Below are 24,055 nucleotides of genomic sequence, written 5' to 3'. Positions count from 1 at the left end.
TTGATATGCTGTGTTTTTATTAAGGTTAATGCTCCTCAGATGAGGTCAGCTCTATTATCGTTCTGTTACTCTGATTTTAGCCTAGTAGCACTCCCATCAAATTTCGATCATCACCAAATCCATTACATTCACAAAGCTCCAGTAATACAATTGGATTAAAGGAAAAAAACCCATAAATCCTGCTGTCATGACGAACTATTTAAAAGTCAATAACAGATTGCATCTACTGAGAGTGCTAGTAATTGATGAAGGTTGCAACAAAGCCTATGAACATCTCTTCACTGCAGATTTCAGTCAGCACTTGCATTACCTGAAATTATGGATGAAGCTGGGAGGTAACTTGAGTTATAACTAACAGAAAACAAGAATCCAGAGTCTACAATAGGTAATTAAAATAACAATGACAACCACCAAAATAAAAACTATTCCTTACTTCAATTGCAAAGAGAAAAAAAGGATTATTTTTCCCTCATAGTGGCAGCTGAGAATTTGTGGACAGTATGACATGTAAAATGTTTGTCTTCTCCCACAAAAATATATTGAAAAAAATGTTTTCTTCAGTCCAGGAAACACATACAGATATGTTTCTTGTTCTGCTCAGTAACTCCCACTTCGGACTACTTAAAGGAAAGGCTTGCCTGGTGAATAATTAATGTGACATTGGTTTTTTACCTGGATTTGCTATGTTTTGGTTAGAATTTATGTCCCTTTAATAAATAAACAGCCTGCCCACAATTCTGGAAGGAGAATGAAATAGATTGGGCACAAACAAACCTTGCCAGTGCCCTTCTGTGACCCAGCACAGACCTAGCACAGCACAAGATAGCACAGATTTAACTCTTGGGCTATAGTGAGTTTAAAGGGTGTTGTCCTGGCATACTCGCTTCCAGAAATCCAGTTTTGAATTGGGGGAGGGAGGGGTTTCCTCACCTCATATTTGGCAGATCAGACCAGAGCCATTTGGAGGGTTCTTTCCAGCTAGGCAGTGCCACAGCAACCAACACTCCCTTTTCCTGAGCGGCAAGCTGATGCCGTAAGGAGACACCATTCTGGCAGCTCAAAGGTTTTCTTGCATCTCTTTGGCTTCCCTTCTCTGTCAGTTTCCAACAGTGCAAATGTTAGCTGTTTGCAAAAGAAACCAAACTCTTCATTTTCATAGATCCCATAAATTTCCTCGAGTTGTTTCCTGCCTTTCATGCTGGTTCATATGTTGTTAAAGTGGCGTATTTTCCTCCCCTGTGTAACAGCAAGTTAGAATACAGACGCGTGAGGACATGAATAGAACTAATACACTGCAGTTCTTTCTACACCAGCCTTTGAGCCACAGGTATTTGCAATCCAGTTTAAGCCTCTAAATTATTCACAGGTAGAGATAATTTTATACTTGTAATAGATTTATTTTCAGACATGAAAGTTCATTATATTCCTCTTTTTAAATTAGGTTACATCCATCTCAGCTCTTTCTAGCATGATACTGTACAGGTTCAAATGAATTTATTATAATAAAGAAGAATAAAGACTACACTTTAAAATGAACAGTTCTATAAAACCAAGTGACTTGAGTACACCAGTAGCTACATATAACAGACCTAAATGATCCGTCTTAAACCTTGCCCACATCTGGCTAAAGCAAGAAGTTACATAGGCCATCAAAAATTTAACATCAGATTAGCATAGTCACAAGGGCAGCAATAAAACTGCCATCTGGAGAAAGAACAGGGTTCATTTCAGTGAATACAACACTATCCCATTTTACTGAAGGCTTCTCGAACAGTATTTTTAATGAATTACCTTCCTGATTAATAGTATATGAAAGGTGAAGTATGTACGCGCTTCGGTACTTTAACTGATCAGTAACCCATCTCCCTTCCGACACTTCAGTAATTCAGCCCACTACTGTAGGTCATCACTTGCACATCAGGCATGAGGGCAGAGCATGTCGTGGGGATGGTATTTAAATATTTCATTGCAGCAATCACACGGGGAGTTCCTTAATGCATCTGTTTTGTTAGCCTATAAAAATTCTTTTCCTAAAGCAGATTAAAACAAGACTAGTGAGTACAAGGCAGGATGGGAGTCTAACTCTTTTTCCCATTGAATTAATGAGAAAATGCTAGAAAAATGCTTCACTAGAAGTAGAATTGACTGTGATTCTAGCAGGAAGAAAAAAAGTGTATTTGTTTGGCAGGTGAAATTCCAGTACATGAAGAATTGGAGGGCACCACTCAATTAATGCAGTCCATAACATGAATCTGCAGTGTGTCCAAATCAGGTAGAATTTCTTCACATTTGGGACATGAATACATTGAGATATTCCGCTGCTGTGACCAGTCTTGACTACCAGTTCCTGCAAGCAGAGAGGATAAAAGATTACCTGTTATTTTACTTGATTTTTCACTTTTTTGGTGTAATGGCTGAAATAAGCCTGGCTTGCTCATAACTGCCAGAGAATCACGCCCCCTGCAACTACCCCAACTTCTCCTTGGCTATTCTAGCAACTGAGATTTACTTGCAGCTAAGCAAAGCTATTTTAAGTTGAACACAGCGGGATCTGGCCCTTTGAACTAGGGAAGGCGCTGGCTGTACCTCTTTGGACAAGGTGAGGTGAATGTTCCCGATTTCCTGCTGCCCTGGCTCCATGGCGACTCTGCATCTCCGCCAAAGAGTTTCTGAGGAGAATAAAGAAGTGAACGGGGTAGTTACTTAAAAGGACTCAGAAAAAGATTGAGGAGAAGGTATCTTTCCTTTTGTCTCCAGAAAAGGTCAAAGAATCAAAACTAATTAGATTTGTAAGTAGATTGTGTCAACCAGCAATGCATTTAGTCCACAACTGCTGTGCAGAAACAGGGCGGAGAAATTACGCTGCTGCCTGGCAAGATATGTAGATGCCAGTGTGCTGCTGAAGTCAGATCCAAACTGGCACCAGTGGGATTTAGGCAGCTACCCACCCAGGGATCTGGGGCACAGTCCTCTGGAAAATTCCAAGGACTTGGGCTATTCAGAGCTCATTGCAAATTGATTACAGTGGAAAGGCAAGTTATACAGGAAAAAAGTTCAGTGCACAGTTAACCCAAACAGTAAAGATTGATTCTTCAAGTTCTGGACACTCTTCAGTTGCACTATGTACCCATGGCTTCCACAGGATGTGTGGAGGACACACAGTTAATATTACTTTTTTTCTCTTTTACCACTAAAAGTACTAAAAAGACAAATGCCCAGGATATCACAGAACTTGGCGCTACATTTGCCCACATATCACTACCACCTTGAGCCAGAAGCAGATCTCCCTGGGACACATGTAGCAAGCTTAGCTGTAGATCCACCACTAAAATTGAGGGCAGAACCTTAAGAAATGCCTCAAGTGAATTAGCAGGGAGAATTTATCAAGTATGAGTCATACAAAGTGAACTCTTGCTAGAGCAACCAAGGACTAACGTGCCTAACAGATATTCTATCACAAAATTAAAATACAGAAGTCAGTCAACTCAGTTTTTTCTCTTTTAAAATTCAAATGAACCTCAAAATAAATGTATTGAAGCCAGTCTGTTTTTCTAGGGAGATGCTAGCAGGAATATTCTGGTCAACTCTAGCACACAGGGTAACAAGACAATCTTAAGGCAGCTCAGCCAGGCAGAGCATCTCACCGGCTCAGATCATCGAGGTTCCGCTGCTCTTTTAGCAGGTATGCCAGCTGGACAGCCAACTGCTCCTTCTCCTCATGGATCTTCTCTCTTGCTGCCCTCTCGGCATGGAAATCAGAACAATAAACCTCCATCTGATCAGAAAAATTAAATCATGTTGAGAACCTGTAACTGAGATTGAACCATACCCATGTATTATATGCTAAAATAGCCAACCCGTATTATGTCCTGCATCTGCTTAATACACTCCAGCACCATCTAGAGGTTGCAGTGAAAGTGAGGACCTGCACTACATACAAGGTGAAGATTCAGCAGCTTCCGAGTTCCAATGCTCTGGTCTGGGCCAGTGCTGTCGCCTTCTGGTGTACAGATGGACAGTGAGGAGGTGGCACAGACACTGCAACCAGGCCAAGATACTGGTTGTGTGTCTTAAATGGTCCTTTTCAGGCCCTTTTTAGTTACTGCTTACACACATTGTCTCAGGTTTGACTAAAATCCTTCATAAAACATATGCAGTAATTCCTAAAACAGTGGTTTTAAATACGCAAATGCATCTATTTCCTGCTTTTATTTGTTGTGCCAGGCTCCAGCATATACAGTTCCTTCCACAGAACTGTAAGATATGGTGACACAGGCTCTACAGCCATTTGCAAGGCAGACTGCATAAGGGAATTATGCCTTGGACTTCAGCTAACAGATATAAAATATTCAGTGAGCGAGCTGGTAGATAGCTCCTTCTAGTTTCTGAAGAGCGGTCAAGGGCACCATCCTGTTCCTGAAGAAGAGCTCACACCTGAGCACGGAGTACAGCCATGGTTTCAAGGTCTTCCTCTTGCTTTGCAATTATCTGCTTCATTTCATCCATTTTGAACTGTTTTGCAGCGAGGGCTTGTTCTGCCAGCTCTACCTTTGCAGTCAGTTCTTCCAGCACAGCTTTATCAACTCTGTCCAGCTGCAAGGAAGAACTGTGATTATGAGATGATCCCGAAATATGACATTTCCTGAAGGGGAACAATTTGCTGCTTAGTCCTCCTGCCACTGGAAAAGCTATCGGCTCCCCGGTCATCAAAGGAACTGAGACTAAAATAGCAGTGGTGAACAATATTTTAATGTATAGATTAGTTTTGAACTTTTAAACTACATTATATCAAGCAAAACATAACTCCCTAACAGACACTGCAGAGGGTGTTTCCCCCCTTTCCAAAGTTATACAGGAGAATTTGGCACTTAAATGGAGCCGCAGTTACAAATAGGACCTCACCGTGGTAGGCATTCTATAATTTTAAGATTACACAAATATTTAGGGGTCTACCTTCCCCAATTTACAAATTACAATACAGGAACGCCTATATGCCTTTGTATATCACTGCTGTCTACAGGCTGGACTCCATACCGCACTGTAGATTAGACCCTATCTAGAAAACAGCATGGCTGTGCTGATGTGTAGATAAAGTTTTCCATAATTGACAGCACAGGATCTGTGTTTTTCAGAGCAATTCTGAAGTTGCAGTGCTGATCTCTGTTTTTCAGAGCATGCTATGTTGCAGGCTATGTTACGTAGAAGAAATGACAGTTATGCCATGCTTGAAGTTGTTCCTAGATACATTATCCCATCCCTTCCCCCTCTACTGCTAATTTATTGTGATTTTTTTTGTAATGGGTTTACCTCTTTGAGTTTCATTTCATCGATCGTTTTCATTGCCTCAGTGAGTTCAGAACGGAGTTTGTTGTATGCATCCTGCAAGCTACTACATTTTGCCCTGTTTATGAAGAGAACAGAGGTGAAAGTTTGAAACGCTTCAAAATTCTTTGAAAGATTTGGTGCTCCTTTTAAACATCATCTCTTTTGCCAGACTCCTGCTTGTCTCAGTGAAGATTTCTTTCATTCCTTCCTAAAATTACAATTACCCTGGAGTTTAAGGATTAGAATTGTAGCCAGAAATCTAAATAATTGATTAGACATTAGAGAAAAACAACCTAGGTTCTTACAAATGAATCTACATCTCTGATGAGAAGAAAATTGTGCTCCATCTCTCACAATCTCTCTTCCAAGCAGTTGTGTGCTGTTCCATGGACTGTGTCCAAACAAATGTTCTTACCGATCTTCCGCATGTCAGATTAAAGAATCCCTCATCCAATATTTTTATACCAAGCCCACAAATTCTGTGAGCTTAGTATAAATGCTGTTCAAATTTTAACACCTCTGTTAGGAAGACATCCAAGTCTTGACTTGGAGACGTCAAGTGAGGGAGAATTCATCATGAAAGGAAACGGACAGCTTCCAAAGATAATGAGCATCTTATCAAGCAGCCAAAGACAGGCCCTTCAAACAGTTCAGCCTCTTGCTGCAGCTTGGACTGACATTTTCAGTCTTTACACGGATTGCACAGGAAAGGGAGAGAGGGAGCCAGAGCAAATAGACAGTCTCTTTATCTCAGCTTCACTCCGTGCTTACCTCTCCTAACCGCAAATGTAGTCTAAGGGCTGTAGGCTCCTAATTACTGTCACTTGCTCATTACAGTCACCACCTGACTTGTCCTTACCGTGCCAACCTGTGGACACATTTACCCTTGCTAGTCAATGGGATAATTGTTGTCACTTTTCTGCTCCCTCTACTTGTATATTTAACCTGACTCCAAATGCTTCTGCCTCTGCCTTAGACATTATGACAAAAGGAAGATACAAGTCCATCTGAACAGGAAGAAAAATTTCTTTACTGTGAGGGTGACTGAGCACTGAGGCAGGTTGCCCAAAAGGTTGTGGAGAGGTTGTGGAGTCTCTGTCCTTGGAGATATTCAGAAGCCGTCTGGATGCAGTCCTGGGCAACGTGCTCTAGGTGACCCTAGCTGAGTAGGAGTGTTGGACTAGATGATCTCCAGAGGTCCCTTCCAGCCTCAACCATTCTGTGATTCTAGGAAGTCAGAGCTTACAGCTCAAATTTCTCTAAGTGAGGGGTTCACTGGGCAAAAGGACTCAGTTTGGATCTAATGTGGAGACTCCAGATTCAAAACGTCACAGATGTTGAGGTAAATGCAGGTTTCGAGTTCAGATTCTACAAACAAACAAACATGGTTTCCTCAAAGGGTGCAGAACACAAAACTCACATTCCACATTCAGCTCCCTTTTGGCCAGGATTCCTTTGATTTCCTTTTCTCAGAGGCAATAGGTATCTCCTTGACGTACAAAACAAAGTCATACTCACCTTTCTTCCTGTGTCTTGGCTTGTTCCAGCTTGAACTCTGACTGCATGCTCTCCACCTGAAGTTCCAGCTTCCTGATGGTGTATACTAGCTGCTGCTTCTCATCCAATTCTGATGCAGCCGCAGAGCTTTTCCTTTCAAGTACTTGGCACCTGACAGAACAGGGGAAAAAGATGGTTGACCTCTCGTGTTCACCTTTTCTGGCACAGCAGGCAGCACACAAAATGAATCTTTGTGTGGTTCATTGTAAAGGCTTATTTTGATAAGAACAAGGAAAGACAAAATAAGTACGTATAGAGCCTTTAGAATACGAAGATGCTGAACCCAACACTTTGTTTCTTATTATTATGAATCTTAAGCAACTGGAATTTGACAGAAAACTGATGTAAGGCTCTTGTATCCACTTTTTATAACCTACAGGATTCACTTGCAAAAACACTGAGAGAGTTCATGTGAAAATGGTCATAACTGGGTTCTTTAGCTTTTTCTCCTAAGACTAAAATGTGGACTGATTATGTGAAGAGGAAAATAAGAAAAGCTTGCCTTTACGTCAGAAAGGGTTAAAACCAAAATATTAAAATTAAAGGCTTTGGAATTCTATTTCTAGAACTAGGTTGACAGCTCAGATTTTGTCAGAATTACTTGATTTCTGCACTTGATTCTCTACTTGCAAAGGAAGAGCAATCTTTTACAGCATTTCTATGAAACTGATATTTAAGTTGATATTTGCAGAGACAGTGAGTTTCCCATGGCGGGAGTTGTCACACAAATGTATACGGGGTGTCACAGCAGAACTTTTGGTTTTTTGAATCTTACTTTTCTTGAAGCTTCTTCTGAATCAGTTCTGCTTCTTTTAACTTCTCATGGGCCTCCTGAAGCTCTTTAAACAGAGCACACACTTGCAAATTCAGGGTTTCTACTTCACTGCCAACCTTGCAGAGAAAAAAATGAGGAAAATTATATATGGACAATTCAGGATAGGAAAGCTGCAGGCCAGCTAAGAGATCTAACCACAGGAAGTACCTTCTTGCTCTAGAGAAAACAGCCTGAGTCACTCTGCACCATTACACTTTATACTCAACAGTAAGACCCCTTCCGCAAGGTTTCACAATTACCAGTTATTCTGAAATATGGCAGAACCCTGTTTTGACTTAACACTTCCATAAAATCTGGGTGACTTAAAGACAGCAGATGGGAAACACACCTGCATTTTCTTTCTCGGAGTTCACAGTTTAAAACACATACGGGCAAAGCAAACCAACTTAGTGATTACTGCCACCCCTCTGAACAGTTAAACAACAGTTATAGTCTGTCAAAGAGACATAAACCAGTGAGTTCTCCTTCGGTAGGCTTACAACCTGCTAGCATCAGTGAGGCGTGACAGCAGATATTGAACTGAAAAAGCAACTTAGATATAGAGAAGGCAGATTAAAACCTCAACCTCTTTCACCTTCCTTCCTTTCTACATCTTGCACTGGAATTACCCCTTCCATTCTAGATTCCTTCACTCTTGTTTCAGTCAGAAAGCAGAGAAACAGGAATTTTTATTTGTTGTGAATTATTTCAATTACATATGAAACCTCCCCAACAAACCTCCCTACACCCAGGAGTCTCTCCCAGACTGCATGCAAGAGCAGCACAAGAGCAGGAGTCTTCAGCTATGACTTTTTGAAGGAGAAAAATCAACCCCAAAGGTAACTGCATTACCACTCATTCATGAATCAACTTTGCAAACCAAGAAGAAAGTGATTTCTAGTAAAACTGTAGTCAACTTTGTTGTGAGTCTCTGCCCTCTCATTTGGGCTTTAGACCATAGGAAGAGCATTAGACAAAACATCCAATTAGTTCTAATTTTCTGTTGTCTGGCAAACACCTCAAACATTGGTGCAAGTCTTCAGGGTGATTCACTTCTGATGGTCAAATGTTAACTAAACCAGGACCATCTCTGACCTAATATGGGCAAGATATTGAATGATGTATATTCTGTACTGACCTTGTTTAAATCAATAATTACTTACATCATAGTGTACTCATAACTATCTGCTTGTTCAATACACAGACTGAAAGACCCTAAAGACAGGTAAAAAGCAGGAGGAGGAAAGAAACAGCAGCTATGTTTTCTTCCAACCCAAGACATGAAGGACACCTCAGAGTCCCAATCCTTAAAATATATCCGTACTTTTTAGAAGACTTGAAACTTTGGATTTTTGCTGGTCTGTAGACTCTAGAGGTACCTCCGGGAGCTTTCCTAAAGAAAGGCTTGAATCTCATAATCATGCTAGCATCAGTTTAATTTTCCCTAGTACAGTAATTTTCACTGATAACGTCTGATCTTCTCAAACGCATGGAAAGTCTCCAGCCCATTACACTCAGCTTAGGAATGAGCTGTGGCTAAAAAGACAACAGGTACATCAAAAGCATGCTGCTGTTGTATATCCTCGAAGAGAAGTTCTGCTTTTCTCAAAGGAAAAGTGTGCCTCTTCGTAAGAAAACTGAAGCGATAGAAGTGGTTCACCCATGATGACTTGTGACACTTCTGGCTTTCAGCTCACACCAGAAGCATGGAACAAAGCCAGTGTGACTAAGAGGCAAGCAGAACACAATCAGCTATGACAGCAGATGCTGATGACACCCTTGGCAATCCACCCGAGTCGCTATCATTTACCGGTTGTACCAAGCAAAGGAGACTGAACACAACAGTGTAAACACAAAGCCCATTGCACAATGCCAGTTCTATCTCAAGAGCAGAAAGAGATTGTTCTTTTACCATCACAGCTACAAAATAAGCCACAAAACTGCATAATGCAGCAATCCAATGAAACAAATCACACTCATGGATGAAAACACCGATTTCTGTAAGGTGATGGTATTTCAATTTTCAGAAAACCATACATCCGCAGAAACTGCCTGAATAGAAAATATGTCAACAAATGTAACCATATATCAGTGGTAAGAGTCTGACTCCTAATAAAGTAAAGGAGGCTTTTAGAAACATTCAAAAAGTCACGCTGTGGTTTCTTAGTCCCTAGTGAAAGCTGCCAGAATCCAAGATATTTTCCTTAATCAGGATACAATCACTCCTCGCTTCTGGAAAGCAAGTTTGCCAGCCTCACTGAAGACAAGGCTAACCTGACTCTCAAAAAATTCCATCATACAGTACAGACTGTTTCTCTCACTGTCACTCTAACACCCACTTCTTAACTTGCCCAGGAAAGGAGCAGTACCTAAACCACAGCTTCCTAGATCTGTTTCTGGGAGGCTTGCAGTCAGCCTCCAAGGGATGGCAAAGCAATAACTGCAGTTGTACTTTAAGACAATTCTTCTTAGGATAGCAGAGAAGTTAGTGTCCAGCTGCCTCTGTGACACAGGATGTGCTCTAGCCTCTTCTCCCTCAGCCACTCCTTATTCTCCAGCCAGAGCCAAAGCAGGATTGAGAGCGTGTTCCTTGCCTCCCAGGGCCTCACCTGCAGAGTCCTCAGATGGTCCATGCTGCACCCACACATTGTTTCATTAAAGAACTACAGCTTACAGCAGAGAGAGACAACAGCAGCTCAGTTGGCAACAGCCCTCTGAAGATATCCAAAGGCATAATAAATAGTAACAATGAGCACCGTCACAAGGACGCTATTATGCTGGCCCCAATATCAGCAACTTAGATGAAGAACATCTGGCTTAAGCTGTAGCTCAGGCAAAGGTGAGACAGAAATACTGGAAAGAAATAACTGAGACGTCATTCTCCTTCCCTGGAAAGGACATCTGTTAGCCTGACCACAAACTGGTACAGGAAGGTCTTGTTTAACTAGGACAACCCTGCTCTCGAATATTCACCCTGGACTTTAGAAGGGCCGGGGTGAATATTCAGTAGATCCCATCTCATATTTGCTAGCCTCATGCAGCATCTCAGGTAACCCACGGTGCATCAAATACAGGCATTCTTAGGTGCCTGTATTATACAGCTGCATTGAGCCTGAATGGACCTCCACTGCCTGTTATGACACTTAACTCACACAGAGATGCCTACAGTTGTAGGCACATAAACTAATCTGAATCTGGAGTTGAATCCCAGCCTCAGCATCCATTCAAAGCCTTGATTGAAAATAATAGGACTAAGTCTGCCTGCAACTGCATCTCAGTCGAAGATAGTTATGCTCCACCATTAAAATGCGTCTCACCAAAACTATGAAAAAAATAACACCAGGTGCCATAGGAGCTCTACATCTAAGGTCTGTTTTACAGCATGCTGCCATTGGATTCTGACCCAAAAGCTGACCTAGCCAGCAGTGAGAAAATTCACTCAGTTTATAAGACTTTGTGGACCTGAAAATGACTACATCCCTCTCTGTTTTGTTGGCACAGTCATGGCAAAGAGGCATACCTGGAATTATACCATGCATCCCTAATTCTTGGCTATCAACCTTACCTTTTTTTGGTAGTTGGTGTAATTTTGAACCAGATCTCAGAACTGGATTGGAGAGTTCAAAATTCACTTCCAGGCCACATGTGGGACAATTGCCCTTTGCTCCCTGCGTACAAGCAGAAATCTAGGCCCTGAGATTATTGGCCTCAACAGACCAACTCTAATTTTTTACATCTAAGCCCAGGACAACAGGTACTTACAACCTCTGAACTCTCCTCTTCTTCCTTCTCAGTTTGAGTTGCACTCTCCGTACGGTTGCCTTCTTCCTTCTTCAGCTTTGACAGCCTAGAAAACAGAAGGATCCAATAGCGATGGATTTGGCCCACATCTGAGCGAGATTAAGACTCTTCACGGGTTTCATACCGGTTATATACTCTCATTCTAACATCACAGTCATGAACGAGACGCAGAACTGAAAGCACAAACGTGCAGGAAAGCCTACTTGAGCAGTGGGGCTCCTGAAGAACACCAGGCAGCCAGCATGTGGGTTTAATTAAAACACATGTGCAAGTCTGTGGTAGCAGGGAAGGAGGACAGTGACAATCGACTGTAGTGCTTTTGTCCACAGTGATCAATCTTTGGTAAAATCTAAAACTGCTTAACCTCTGGAAATGGATCAGTCTGTTCACTGAACCGTGGTTAATATTACCTCTATTTTCCTTTGATATTTTCAAAGGCTGAGATTTCTAAGAATTATTTAGCTATGGCTCATTACCTCTTCTAGGAAGACCATGTAGAAGCAACTACTGGGAGACCAACTTTTTACAGCAGGTGATGTGCTGAAAGTCTTACTCTGTCTCTGCAGACTGGGGATGTGGGGACAGCTACTGCTTAGGCAGTTTCCAGGCCTGAACAGTCATGCTGATTTACACCAATATAACTGAACTCAAATAGACCTTCATGTAAATCTCGGTGGAAAAACTCTCTTAGGTAAGTTTAGAATTAAATTTGTTTTGGAAAAGCTCCTTAGAAATGTCTAAGTGCCTCACATAATCACTAAATTCAGTCTGCCAATGGCACAAAGATGATTGTAATCCCTGTTTTATAGGGAGTGATTTGCTTAAGGCCCCACACATGGGTGATTCATACAGAAGCAGAAAAATTATGTTGGAGCCAACAGACAGAACATCCTCAACTAATCAGCGTATCATTCTGGCTTCATTTGGGGAACGTTCAAACCCGAGAGGAAAAAGGCAGTTTGTCCTGATCTGTACAGCTAACAGGAAGTAATAAGAAGATATGGACGCTCTCTTGCCAGCAGAAGAGAACCTGTGATTTATCCCTGTCAGGACTACGATAAAAAAGTTATTACTAATGAGCACTCAGGAAATTCCCCAAACAGATCACACTGCTATTTCAGCTTGTCTCTGATCAGTCACAGACTCGGTAACTGCAGCAGCCCTGAAAGCAAGCAGCTCAAGTTGTTATAGTGCATCTATTTCCTACCTCTCCTTGTGATTCTGCAACTCCTTCTCAAGGTTTTCCCTCTTCTGAGTTTCATTTCGAAGGCAGCAGAGCAGCTGGCTCACAGTTAGCTCTTCAGACTCTAAATTCTTCGCTTCATCTGCAGGTTTGCTCCTGCTTCAAACCAAACCAGCTGTGAGTAACAACAGCTATGATTTTGCTGCAGCACCTCCTTACCCCTAGTGCTGGGACCCAGTCTGAGAGGCCATAGTTTCGCACAGTGCTGAAAACCAACAATGAGCAAACAGGTGGATCTCAAGAACCTAGGCCTGCCCATAGGCTGGTAGCCACATTCCTCAAAAAGCCCCGGTGTGCGCAAATGCAGTCATTCCTTTGCACAGTGCTCAGTCTTTTCCGTCAAGCAAGGAAAATAAAAGCATTGTAGACAACACTAAACCTCGTGCATTTATTCTTGACCTACTTTGCAGCCCCTTCTTCAAAGTGTTGCTCTCTGTTCCCAGAATAACTTCTTTCCAATGAAACAGGCAAGATTTCTTATCTCTGTCTCACTCCTTTCCAGGAAAAGGCGGCATGTTCCATCAAAAATGAGCACTGAAAATTGCTTTCTTTTTTAGACAAAATCCCTTCAACATTTCACCTCCATCATATTCTAAAGCTCTTTTGAAAATCATATCACGCTAATGTAGAAATGATCCAAAACAAACACCAATCTCCCTGAAAAATAAGAAAAATGAATTCCCCCATGATAAAATACTGTATTCCATTCCTTTCCATGTTTATGTCCACCCAAACAGAAGGTTAAAATATATGGTAAGATATAGGTGCGTTTCTGTGCATTTCAGAAGCTCAGCTGGAAAGCAGCATGTTTAAAACTTCATTTCTGTAGTTCAGAATAGAAAGTAAGCTATACTCCTGTATGTGCTGCTGAGAGCTAGAAATCTTTAGTGAACAAAATTCAATACCAAAGACAGTGTTCAGCCAGGATATTTTAAGTAAATACCTTTATCAGGGGATTTTTACTGCATGCTTCTGCTCTTACAGAAATAAACTGGTCCTGAGTGAATCATGTTTCTCTGAACCTGTTAACAGCACCAGTCTAAAGTTTCAACGCTGGACGAAGATGGCATAGATACTCATCTAGGGGGAAGAAAGGCTTACATACAATATCTCCTCCTAATCAGAATGTTCTCACAGCCAACCGCAAGCAACAATCTGAATGCTTGCAGCCTGCTTTGTGGTCTCACTGTCATTTGTGTCTCTCTGTTTTAACCCCAACCATAATTGTTTGTTTGCTTCTTAACTGAACTGTAACTTCTTAACTGCAGGCTGACAGACAAGTTTTCTACGTTATTTTGCTGGAATACTGATCTCCCTTGCAGTACTGTGACAGGGGTTCGAGGAAAAACCTTTACATAAAGCACGGCTTTCTAGCCTGCTATTCCATTAGCATTTTGTATCTGCTTCCCTTCCAAAAGCAAAGGCCACAAAGTAAATAAGAGCCAATAAGAGAGTTCAATCACAACCACCTAGCTGTTAAAATAGGCACTATCCAAAATGGAAACGTTAATAGTATCAGCTGTCTATGTCCATGAAGAGTAAAGGTTCAGCCGAGGGCGAGAAAGTCCCTTATCCCCTGGAGCTGACATAAAGATCAAATTTTGAGAGGTACCTTAAACCGATCGCTGACATTTTAAGCCTAGTAATTTGAAAAACAAGGAGTATGTGATTGCACTCTGTCTGCCCCACCATAATACACTTCACACTAACCACACACAAATAGGACGGATGGGGTTCAGGTTTAAAACATGAGACCTCTGATTCTTACAAACATCATCATAATTGGGTTGAGGACAGATATTCTAGCAGACTCCTCAGTGACCAGAAAGGAGGGAGTATTCAGCCTTCCTCTTTTCCGTTTGGCCTCCCTTAAAAGCTTCTAAAATAGCAGCCAGTTGACAAGTCAGTGTGTACATAAGCACCTGCCCAAACGGCCAGAGTATATTTATACTCCCTCTTGTCAGCTAGGGGGCCATGTGAAAATAGGAAGGAAAAATGCCGGAGAGCTGAGGGTCTTCCCAACATGGTAGGAAGGTAGAATTACTGCAGTGGAAGGATGCAAGGTCATAGAAAAATGACCTTAATAGATGGACTAGCTCATTCCTCATAGGAAAAACTCTCCTCACTTTAAAAACAAAACACATTACAGAAGTACGAATCACACAAGAACCTACATACGTGTAGATAGCAGCGTTACTGATCATTTCACCACTGTTATCTTGATTTTCTTTTGCAGTTCTATTTACTTCTCCTTCCTAGGAAAGGAAAAAACACTATTAGCTTGGTATTTCAACCAAGCGGAGCACATAGTTTTATTTACTTGAGTTAAGTCAGGAAGAAAAACAGGCAAAATTACTATGATGGAAATTAAAATAAATAAAACATAAAAGTTCTACAGATCACTTCACATTTGGAAATTCTGAATTATTTCACACGCCTTGCCTGGTATCTTGCCAGGACCAATTAGACAAGAGGAACAACAGACAGATTTGGCCTCTTTTCATCTACAACTTATGCAGCCACTCTCCCCAAAGATGATGGGGCATCAAGCAATAACAGCCAACATCACTGCAGATGGTTTTGAATATAAGCCTAAAAAATAATCTCCTGACTCTCAAAGAGAACCTCTTCTCTTTACCAGTATAAAACTCAGTGCCTTCTCCCTGATCTTTGTAGCTCAAAGGAGAATCTTTGTAGCAAAAAATGAGAACACATTCTTGAAGCCTTCCTGCAGTCTGGAGTTTTCTTTGACAACTCCAAAACCTTAACAAACGAGTTTTAATTACATTGTTTTAAACTCTTGTTGTAATTGTCCTTTCCAGAGAGGGACCCACCATTATGGAGATACTGGAGACCCACTTTTTCACTTATCACATTTTGCCTGTGAAGATTTCTTAGATACAAGAACAGTAGAAAAAGTAGCAACTAAACACTCTGGACTTAGTTTCGCTTGACGACGTCTTTGTGTTTCTGCTAGGAGAAAAGCAAGCCCCATTCCCAAAAGAAACTGACCCCCTCTACACATAGGTGTTGCCCCTTAATAAAATTTAGTACTGATATTCACAGGAACTGCAACTAAGATTAAGACTCTTACTGGTAAAAGATACATACGTATTCAATTAGTCAGCAGTCACCTGCTGGACCAAATCTTTTTTTTCCAGAGAATATTTTCTGCACAATGGAGGCTAGCTGTGAAATTGATTTGCTCTTGGCATGACAGTGGAAGAAGAAAATGAGATTCTCAAGTCCTTTACCACTACATCGTGCAACATGCACGTGCTCCATGTCAGGTGATGTGAGAGGCAACCCTTCTCCCAAATCCAGCATACCGGTTTCTTGTACTACTGCTGCTGCTGGTAGAGTTTGCTGTTCCCTCTCAAAGAGGCATAAACACTTTTCATTACTATGGATGTGGATTCACCTTTTCTACTAAAGGAAGACAGATTACTAAATACCTCAAACTTTGTAAAAATATCACTGAGTAAATAGCTAATTCTTCACCTCAGTTACCCGCAGGCCTGACTTTCTCACCAGCTAGCCAAGTACACGAACAAAATTGAGCTAGCGAAAACAGGAGGACCAAGCTGGAACCAAAGTTTCCAGCTGCTGCTCACCATGTTCTTTTTATTCCTCTCACTTACATTCATCCTAATCTCCACAAAAGAGTCCTCTACTGAGTTGTTCAGCTTGACTTGTAATTCTGAAATGATGGCAAGCAGATCTGCCTTCTCAGCCTGGAGCCGCTGCACCTGGGATTTCAGCTGTGTCGCTTCCTTCTCAGGAGTCAGGCAACCCTCCTGGGACAAACGAAACCCTGTGTTAGTCAACAAAAAGGAAACACCAGCCAAGGAGCAGAGAGGCTGACACATAGCAACGGTGTCCCACATCCCTTCTTCTCTCTTGAAGTTCGCCTGGAAAATCCAGTGCATAGACCCCTGAACTATGCTTTGGTCCACTGGAGAGCAAGGAGTCTAAACGGTGAAAACAAGTTATCAAACAATGAGGGTCATGCTTCTGCAGAACATGGGCCTAACCCTCTGAATACACAGATAATTAGGATGTAAATCTTTGCCTGAATCTATGCCTCTCATCACCACATGGGGTCCCAGGCCATCCCATGCTTTCTTCTTTGGTCCAGAATTTGTGTGTCATGTCTTCCCTGCCACCATCCTTATTCCTCTTCTCCCAAATCTACCTAAGATTCTCGGTAGAAAAGATCAATGAGCAGGGAGATTTTCCCCATGCCCCACTTTCAGCCTTCCATGTACTCTGTCTCCATGTAGAAATCTCTCCCTACATCTTTGACCTTCCACAAAGTCTCTTTCCCTCAGAACTTCTCCCCCAGCTTAAGTCTTACCTTCCAATCACGACTCTCTAGTTTACCTTCTGCCTCTTCCCTTTCCCCAGGATCCTGAAATCCCTAACTTCAGCCTCTACATAACTTTTTTTTCTCTCCCTTATATGCCTCTCCCCATTACAAGTCTTTCCTGTAAATTGTTTCTTCCTCATTTTGTAATCTCAGGCTTCCAGCTCCTGCTACTGCCTTTATTACGCCACATACCATCAGTGTAAATTATGGGCAATTCTCAGAGTCTAAATTACATTCTAATCTATCATTCATGCCAAACCTCCAAACCCTTGCTGTGCTGGCAGTGTCTCTCACCCTGCAATACTCCCCTATCCACCTGACTTGCTGCTATCTCTGATTTTGTGCTCAGGCTGTAAGAGTATGCAACAGGAGTCAGCTCCAGGGAAGAAGAGAGAGCTTTGCAGCAATCCTTGCTCACAAAAGCATGCGTCTGAGATAAACCCTTCTATAAGTGCTGTTTTATCACTAAGGCAAGCAACACAACACACCTGTGATTTGCCTTGAGTGAAACAAAAGCATCACTAAATGGTAGCAATGGAATATAATCTGTCTCAGTTAACAGTAAAACACAAAAGTGAGAGAAATGAGACTAATTTTAAATTAGTCTCTGATTGTTAGAGAACACTGTTTCATTTTCTTTCTCTAAAAATAATAAAATAATTAAACTAGACAGAAGCATTCACAAGAGAAAGCAGTGTTGGCTTAAATAACAGTCAGCTTCAAAATCATGAAGGGAAATAAGAGTGTCTCTAAGCCACAGTTGTCACTGTAGCTCTTGCAGATGAGACAATTAAGAGAGACTTATTTTTACTTATCTGGATGTTAGGTTACTCCAGCAAATTGGATCACTCAACCAACAACAAATGCTTCAAGGATCCAAAGTACAAGAAACTCTAAAACAGCTAAAGGCAGAATAAAGCTCCTACTTCCCCTTCACATCTTTTCCTGATTTAAGACATTCTGAGTGTGCTTGAAAATCTGAAACATGACTTTTGGTTCGGTTTCCTAACAAAGTAGTATTCACACAATCACATGACCGATATGCATCTTTCTTCCCCTTCTAACTTCTGAATTCATTGGCCATTTTCAACTTACTCAATGAAAGACTTCCCACAGAGTTCCATAAGTCAGGAGAGGAGAGGAGAAACTATTAGTGACTATTGAGAAGAAAACTAACACACTTATCCTTTATTAGGCAACAGAGAATCCACATGGGACCGCCAGGCCCTGCATAACAATCTTCATCAGTTTGACTCCACATGAAACCTCTTGCTAAACAACTCTTCACATGACTATCTGGGGCACAAAGCAGGTTTTGTTTTAATTGGCTTTGTTCATAGATGTCTCCTGTACTATATGCAAACTGATGTTCCCTGGCTACTAAGCAATTACCTGCAAAGTTAGAAATCACTTGTTACAGGGCCACAGGTAAGGTAGAAAGAGACAGCTCAGTCAGACTCAAATGGTGCGACTAAAGAACAAATGTAGTCTGGCCTCAGCAAAAGGGCTTTCAGGAGAGGACAAATGCAATAAAAAGAGAGGGCCAGTCATTTTTTTGCTTACATTTCATCTTATCTCTAGAATTTTGGAAACTCAAATACAAAAGCAATTAAACTAGGGTGCAAGATGGAGACTCTAACAAGGGAAGGAAGGGATGAAGTCAAGAGACACCGAAGACACAAACAAGGTAAAGAATTAAAAGTTGGCAAGAAATGTACTATCATTTCTGTGTTAATTATCTCAAGTATAGCCCAATTTTCTGTTACTGTACTTTGAGAAGACTTGCTTCATAAAATAACTTAGGCCAACACTTATTGTTAGAGCATAAGGATAAAAATGGAACATGGGAACAAAACTCCAAACCTCCCAGTGTGACAAAGGGATATAAATGCTCCAGACTTTCAGTTTAAAAGCCTGTCAATCCAAACAGTTCTTTATTTACCATTTCAGCTCCTTCTTCTCTTTCTTTTAAGCTCTGAAGTTGTTTCTGTAGCTGTTCATTCTCAATGCATTTGGCTAGCAAGCACTGCTCGGCTTCTTTAAACTTTGACTCGTAAAATTCACGTTCTTCTTTCTGCTTCTCTCGCCAGACGGAAAGTTCCTCGTATCGGTCCTTCATTGCTTGGTTACGTAACCTCATGGCTTCTAAATGGTAGTTAGAGACAATACATTGATTCACATTAATACTCTACCAATGAAACAGCAGATTTCCTCAACACTGGGCTCAGCATTCTTCAGCAGCTAATAGTTTAGCAATACTTAGGTATGAAACGGAGACCTCCTTCTTATTTGTCTTAAACAGGGAACCAAAACTTAATTTATTATAGTTCCCTAACACTGTAATAAATAGCATTAAATCCATTGCTGAAATCACATATCTGCACTCTCTCACTCTGTGACTTATAGCTAAGCCAAGAAGTATAGGTCTTGTTATCTTGCTGCGTGTGTTAATTACAAGATCAATCCAAATGAAACTACTGAGCTTGGGGTGCAGTTATTCTTGCTGTAGGAGTGTGAGGTTTGGTACGGAAAATGTAGATTTTAGGCTGGTAAACAACTTCATTAAAAGGGATGCAATCAAACTGAAAGTCTCAATTATATCTAAAAATGTTCTTCTGGAATATTTGATTGAGACTTGATTGAGAGCACTGAAAAAAATACAACCAATAATTTTCAGTAAAGTCAGCTCCCCCTGGCTGGGAAGCCATGAGTGTCTAACAAAGATATGTCAGTCTACTGCTGAATGCTTATGAGATTTTTACAAATAGTCGATTAAAATATTTCTGATTTCCTTTTCAGAGCAACAAACTCAAATCCAGTAGCTTGAAAATCTTTTATACATTTTATTTTTCGGCATCTTTCGTTATGTCCTGATGTCATATTATATACAGCCAACAAGGGCTTCAAGAAGGAAGCAGTCACATTCACCTTTTAACTCGTTGTTCTCAGTGATGAGTTCTTTCATCTGTTGCACCATCTCTTCCGGCGTGTACGTACTGAGGGTGGGGGGAGCCACGCCGTCCGTGCCGTTTTCCATCTTCCCCCGGGGATGCTCCCCATTTTCAGCAGGACGGCTTTGTAGCTTGCTGGACATCCCCAAAGTGGCTGCAACAAGGTGAGAGAAGAGGAAGATTCGTTTTCTCGCCAGAGAACTGCTGGGAAAAAAAAAAAGAAAATATCAAAAACTAAAAATAAAAATCAAAGCTTCGTTTTATCCGGACGAGCGAGCCCTACACCTTGTCGCGGCGCGGAGGTACCAGCCAACCCCCCTGACCCCACTACAACACCGGGATAGCTGCAGGACCCTCACTGTCCCGTTAACCCCTCGCAGGGCGGCGCGAAGGAAGCACTTGATTCCCCAGACAAACCTCAGAGGGAGTCACCTTTCCGTGCGAGCCCCTTCGTCCGCCAACGAAAGGGCGCGGAAGGGGGCTCCCGTGCCAGGGGGCTGCAGGAAGGGCCGGCGGGACGGGACGGGACGAGACGGGACCGGCCGCGGGCCACCCCGACCGCCCCCGCTGCGTCCCGCTGCGACCCGCCGAGCTTGGGGCCTACCCCGCCGGCGGCGATTTCGCCAGGGCCCCCCCGGAGCTTCCCAACCCCGCAGCGTTTCGGAGAGAAGCTAAAAGCTTTAATACGGGGATGCAGGGGGCCCCGCGGCTACCTCCGCCCCCGTGCCGGACAGCGGCGCCCGCTCACCCCGCTCACGGCGCGCCCATGGCCGGCCGACGGCGAGCCCCGGCGGCGGCGGTGGCGGCGGCGGCTCGGCTCAGCTGACTGCCGTGACCCCGCCGTCACCGCCTACCTCTGCGGGGATTTCCTGCGGAAAATCCGCCGTGCTGCGGCCGGGCCCGGGCGGGCGGCGCGGGGGCCTTCTGAGGAGGCCGGCGGGGGCCGCGGGGAGGCCGAGGCCTGCGCGGCGGCGGTGGCGGCGGTGGCGGTGTCCCCCCGTGCGGTGGACGGGGCTGTGCGGGCCTTCGGGAGGCAGCGAGGGTGGCATGCTTCTGGTAGCTGTTTGTTCCCACAGTAGTCTCAGCTCTGCTTTTGTACCCAGCATCCATTTTTGGGGGAACAGGTCTTATCTAGAGAGGAAATATCCACGGTTTTGGGGGAAGCGGTTTAGCATTTAGAAGGGTGCCACCCTGCCACGGAGATCCGTGTCTTGCAGTTCTCCGAGGACGTCCAAATATGAAGACGGTGCTTGCGCTCCTAAAACGGAGAAGGGCTCCTTGAGAATCGGAGGTGAAATAGCTGCTTTTAGCTGGAGCGAACCGTTCAGCTTTTCAAGAGCCAAATGAAAATTAAAGCCCTTGTAAATAATGAAGGGAGGGAAATAACCAAAGAGGTTTGGAGGAAAAAATAAATTCAAGCAGTCCAAATTTTCTTTACATAAAAGGAAAAAATGCTTCTGTCTAAGGAGCACTAAAGTGTTTGCAGAAAACCGTGTTGTCGCGCATCAGCATAGTGGGTACGCTGCCAAGAAAACAATTGTTTGGGCTAACCTAACTTATTCAGATCTTTTTTTTTTTTTTTTCACTTCAGTCTTTCATCACAATTTGTTTCTTCTGTTCCGCAGGTCATAGGCAACATGGAGGAGTGGAACATGTTAGCTTCATGAAGGAAAGAAATTTTTGCTCTCTGGTGAGCGGTCTGACCTGCGAGGCTGAGTTACCACTAAGCTCATCTATCAGTGCCAGTGCTCTGTGTAGAGAGGGTAAATATTTGGAGGCAAGGCTTAGAGAGGTATAAAATTGTCTAGTTTTCCCCAAGCCACACCATAACATTTGTTTGCGAAAACAGACATCAGTCAGCTCCGGGGCTGAAGGTTCAGATTCACAGTCAAGTTACTTAAGAAATTCCCTTGCGGCAGCTGAGCCACGGAAACAGTCTTTGTGTACACTCTTATCCCCTAGCAAATGTGAGATAATGCAGCTTAGCTTAGTCTAAAATGACAAAGGGTTATGCTGAATTATCTTCACATCTCCCTGGGCTAACAGCTCGGATGCTGTTTTTTCAGTTGTCCAGGGCCTGAACTCAGAAAATCAAACAAAGCTGGGACAAAGGCCTTCAGAAAGGCTTCAGAAAGCCTAGGTACAAAGAACATCTCTCTGTAAATATCTCTACATATATATACAAAGGGCTTAAGCTTTATCCATCTGTCTGTCTGTCTTGTATTACGTGGAACTCATGCTGCCTCTGACTCTCTTGTATTGGCTCTGCTCTTCCAGTCTCTTCCTAGTCTCAGGGTTGCTGTCTTGTTTCTGAGCGATGCTGTGGTAGCTGCTGGAAACTCCTGATATTGGCCAGGATCCCATAGATACTGCACAGACGTAGACCAAAGACTGACTTCTCTCACGGGACACTATGAATATACACTGCACCAGCCTGGATTGCTTCCTCTCAGGAACCCAGCTTCCTAAAGAGGCTTTGGTTTATTCTATCTACAGAGCTGTCCGCAGTTCCATGGAAGGACTACTGCCCTTGAGTAATGCCTGGGCTTCTGGCCAAACTAAATGCTAGAGTGTTTGCTGTGACTTCAGATTTGCTGGTTAAGCTTAATTTCCAATTGACAGATAATTTCAAAACACCATAAAGATATGTTCTTTGCAGGCTTCCAGCAGATTAACTGAGGGAGAGGGGGTGTTAGAAAGTGCATCCAACTTTTGCAGTCAGCAGTATTGCGTGATAAATGTCACCATAACCTAGAGAGAAGTAAGATAATGAAATGCATTAATTTCCTACAACAATTAAGTGCTACCATGGCCTGGAGAGGGCTCAGAGCCAGCTGGTAAAAGTTACAGTAAAAAGTGGTGGGCAGGAAAAATAACTAGAAAGAGCATGAAATGCAGATATATGCTTTGCTAGTATGTCCAGTCCTGGATCACCATGGATTTTTGATTATCAGTCCAATCTTGAACCTATTTCTATTGATATTTTTACTGCCTTCAAAGGGGGTATCTTCAAACGCTAAGTGCAGGGGGCTAAGAGAAGACAGAAGCAAAATAGAAAAAGAAAAAAAAAAGACCCCAGATCTCAGTTTTGGTCTGATAACCTTGCTGATATCTATAGGATATGGGAAACAAAATGGTAGTGCCAAGGAATGCATCTAACTAATTGCTCTTGGCCCATTCTGCACAGTTAAATAAACGATGTGTCATACATCACTTTCCCTCCCACATACAGCCAAACGGATAACTTCTTTTACAACTGCAATTATATAACATCCCGATGCAATGATACAAAGTGAAAATAGTGCCTCTGGTGCACCTTTTTGATGATCTAATTTGAAGCCTGCTGATGTGTAAAGAAAATGTAACATCATGGCTTTCCTCTTCAGCTTTTTCCCCCCTGAAATGGGTTGCAGTTTGATTGCTTTTGTGCCCAGTTCCTGGAATTCCTCACTATCAGCTGTGAATTCCTTCTTGAAATAAACTCATTCTGTCACCAGTCAAAAATATTTTCTCTAATCTTTTTTCGTAATAAATTCAGCACTGGTGATTAGAGTCAAACTGGCAAAAGCATCCCCATTTATATTCAATCCAGCAAGAGCAGCATCTGTGAAAAGTACTCCATATTACTTCCTCAAAATACATGGCCCTGCATTTGGAAGTCTGATGACAAGGTAATTTTCTGCCTGTTACTTTAGACTTTTGCTGAGAATAAGAGCAAAACAGTGGCCACAAGATTGGTGGTTTTTTGATTCCTGTCTCTGGTAGTTCAGAAGAAATGAACTGGCTTGTGACTCTGGAATAACTGCAGTTGACAGTATTATAGGATCTTTGTTCAGGCTACTCCTTTGTTGGCCACTCAACAGATATGGTTTCAATTCAGGGAGCAGCACATTTCACTCAACAGCTGCCATGCCAGCAGATGTTGCCCTTTCTGTCTTTATACCCTTGATGATAAAGGAGAAGGAGGAAAAAATGGGTAAATGTGCAGAAAAGGT

General features: G+C 42.4%; 2 protein-coding genes across 11 annotated transcripts in view; one reads left to right on the top strand and one right to left on the bottom strand.

Annotated features, from left to right (window-relative positions):
- Positions 1-1,472: 1,472 nt before the first annotated feature.
- OPTN (optineurin) lies at positions 1,473-21,061 on the bottom strand. 10 transcript variants are annotated; one of them, XM_068914318.1, is made up of 14 exons: positions 20,809-21,061; positions 20,038-20,261; positions 19,052-19,254; positions 16,382-16,537; positions 14,919-14,995; positions 12,705-12,839; positions 11,459-11,543; positions 7,658-7,773; positions 6,844-6,993; positions 5,308-5,401; positions 4,435-4,593; positions 3,645-3,775; positions 2,587-2,669; positions 1,473-2,347 (listed from the first exon to the last, which is right to left on the bottom strand). In XM_068914318.1, the coding sequence occupies exons 2-14, from the start codon at positions 20,201-20,203 to the stop codon at positions 2,226-2,228; spliced, it is 1,677 nt and encodes a 558-aa protein (XP_068770419.1). In that variant the 5' UTR covers positions 20,204-20,261; positions 20,809-21,061; the 3' UTR covers positions 1,473-2,225. The 10 variants fall into 10 exon arrangements, with proteins under 10 accessions (XP_068770419.1, XP_068770138.1, XP_068770068.1 ...); XM_068914037.1 differs by having other exon boundaries at positions 12,705-12,836; positions 20,809-20,944; XM_068913967.1 differs by having other exon boundaries at positions 20,038-20,214; positions 20,809-20,927.
- The window catches only part of LOC104149403 (uncharacterized), a 17,107-nt gene continuing 13,803 nt past the window's right edge, over positions 20,752-24,055 (top strand). Inside the window, exons 1-3 of the mRNA XM_068931180.1 lie at positions 20,752-20,760; positions 20,795-21,116; positions 21,686-21,750. Coding sequence (XP_068787281.1) covers positions 20,752-20,760; positions 20,795-21,116; positions 21,686-21,750 — 396 coding nt within the window. The remainder of the gene's footprint in view (positions 20,761-20,794; positions 21,117-21,685; positions 21,751-24,055) is intronic.

This window comes from Struthio camelus, chromosome 1 (assembly GCF_040807025.1).
Source record: "Struthio camelus isolate bStrCam1 chromosome 1, bStrCam1.hap1, whole genome shotgun sequence".
Classification (NCBI taxonomy): Eukaryota; Metazoa; Chordata; class Aves; order Struthioniformes; family Struthionidae; genus Struthio; species Struthio camelus.
The sequence above is the reverse complement of the archived record's forward strand: the minus strand, read 5'-3'. Positions and strand labels throughout refer to the sequence as shown.

Excerpts from the sequence above, each read along its gene's own strand:
- OPTN (XM_068914318.1), bottom strand. The coding sequence starts at position 20,203 with ATGTCCAGCAAGCTACAAAGCCGTCCTGCTGAAAATGGGGAGCATCCC. Across the intron at positions 19,255-20,037 it reads TGAGAACAACGAGTTAAAAG|AAGCCATGAGGTTACGTAAC; the intron begins GTGAATGTGACT and ends ACTACCATTTAG. Across the intron at positions 5,402-6,843 it reads GCCAAGACACAGGAAGAAAG|GGCAAAATGTAGTAGCTTGC; the intron begins GTGAGTATGACT and ends CTTCATAAACAG.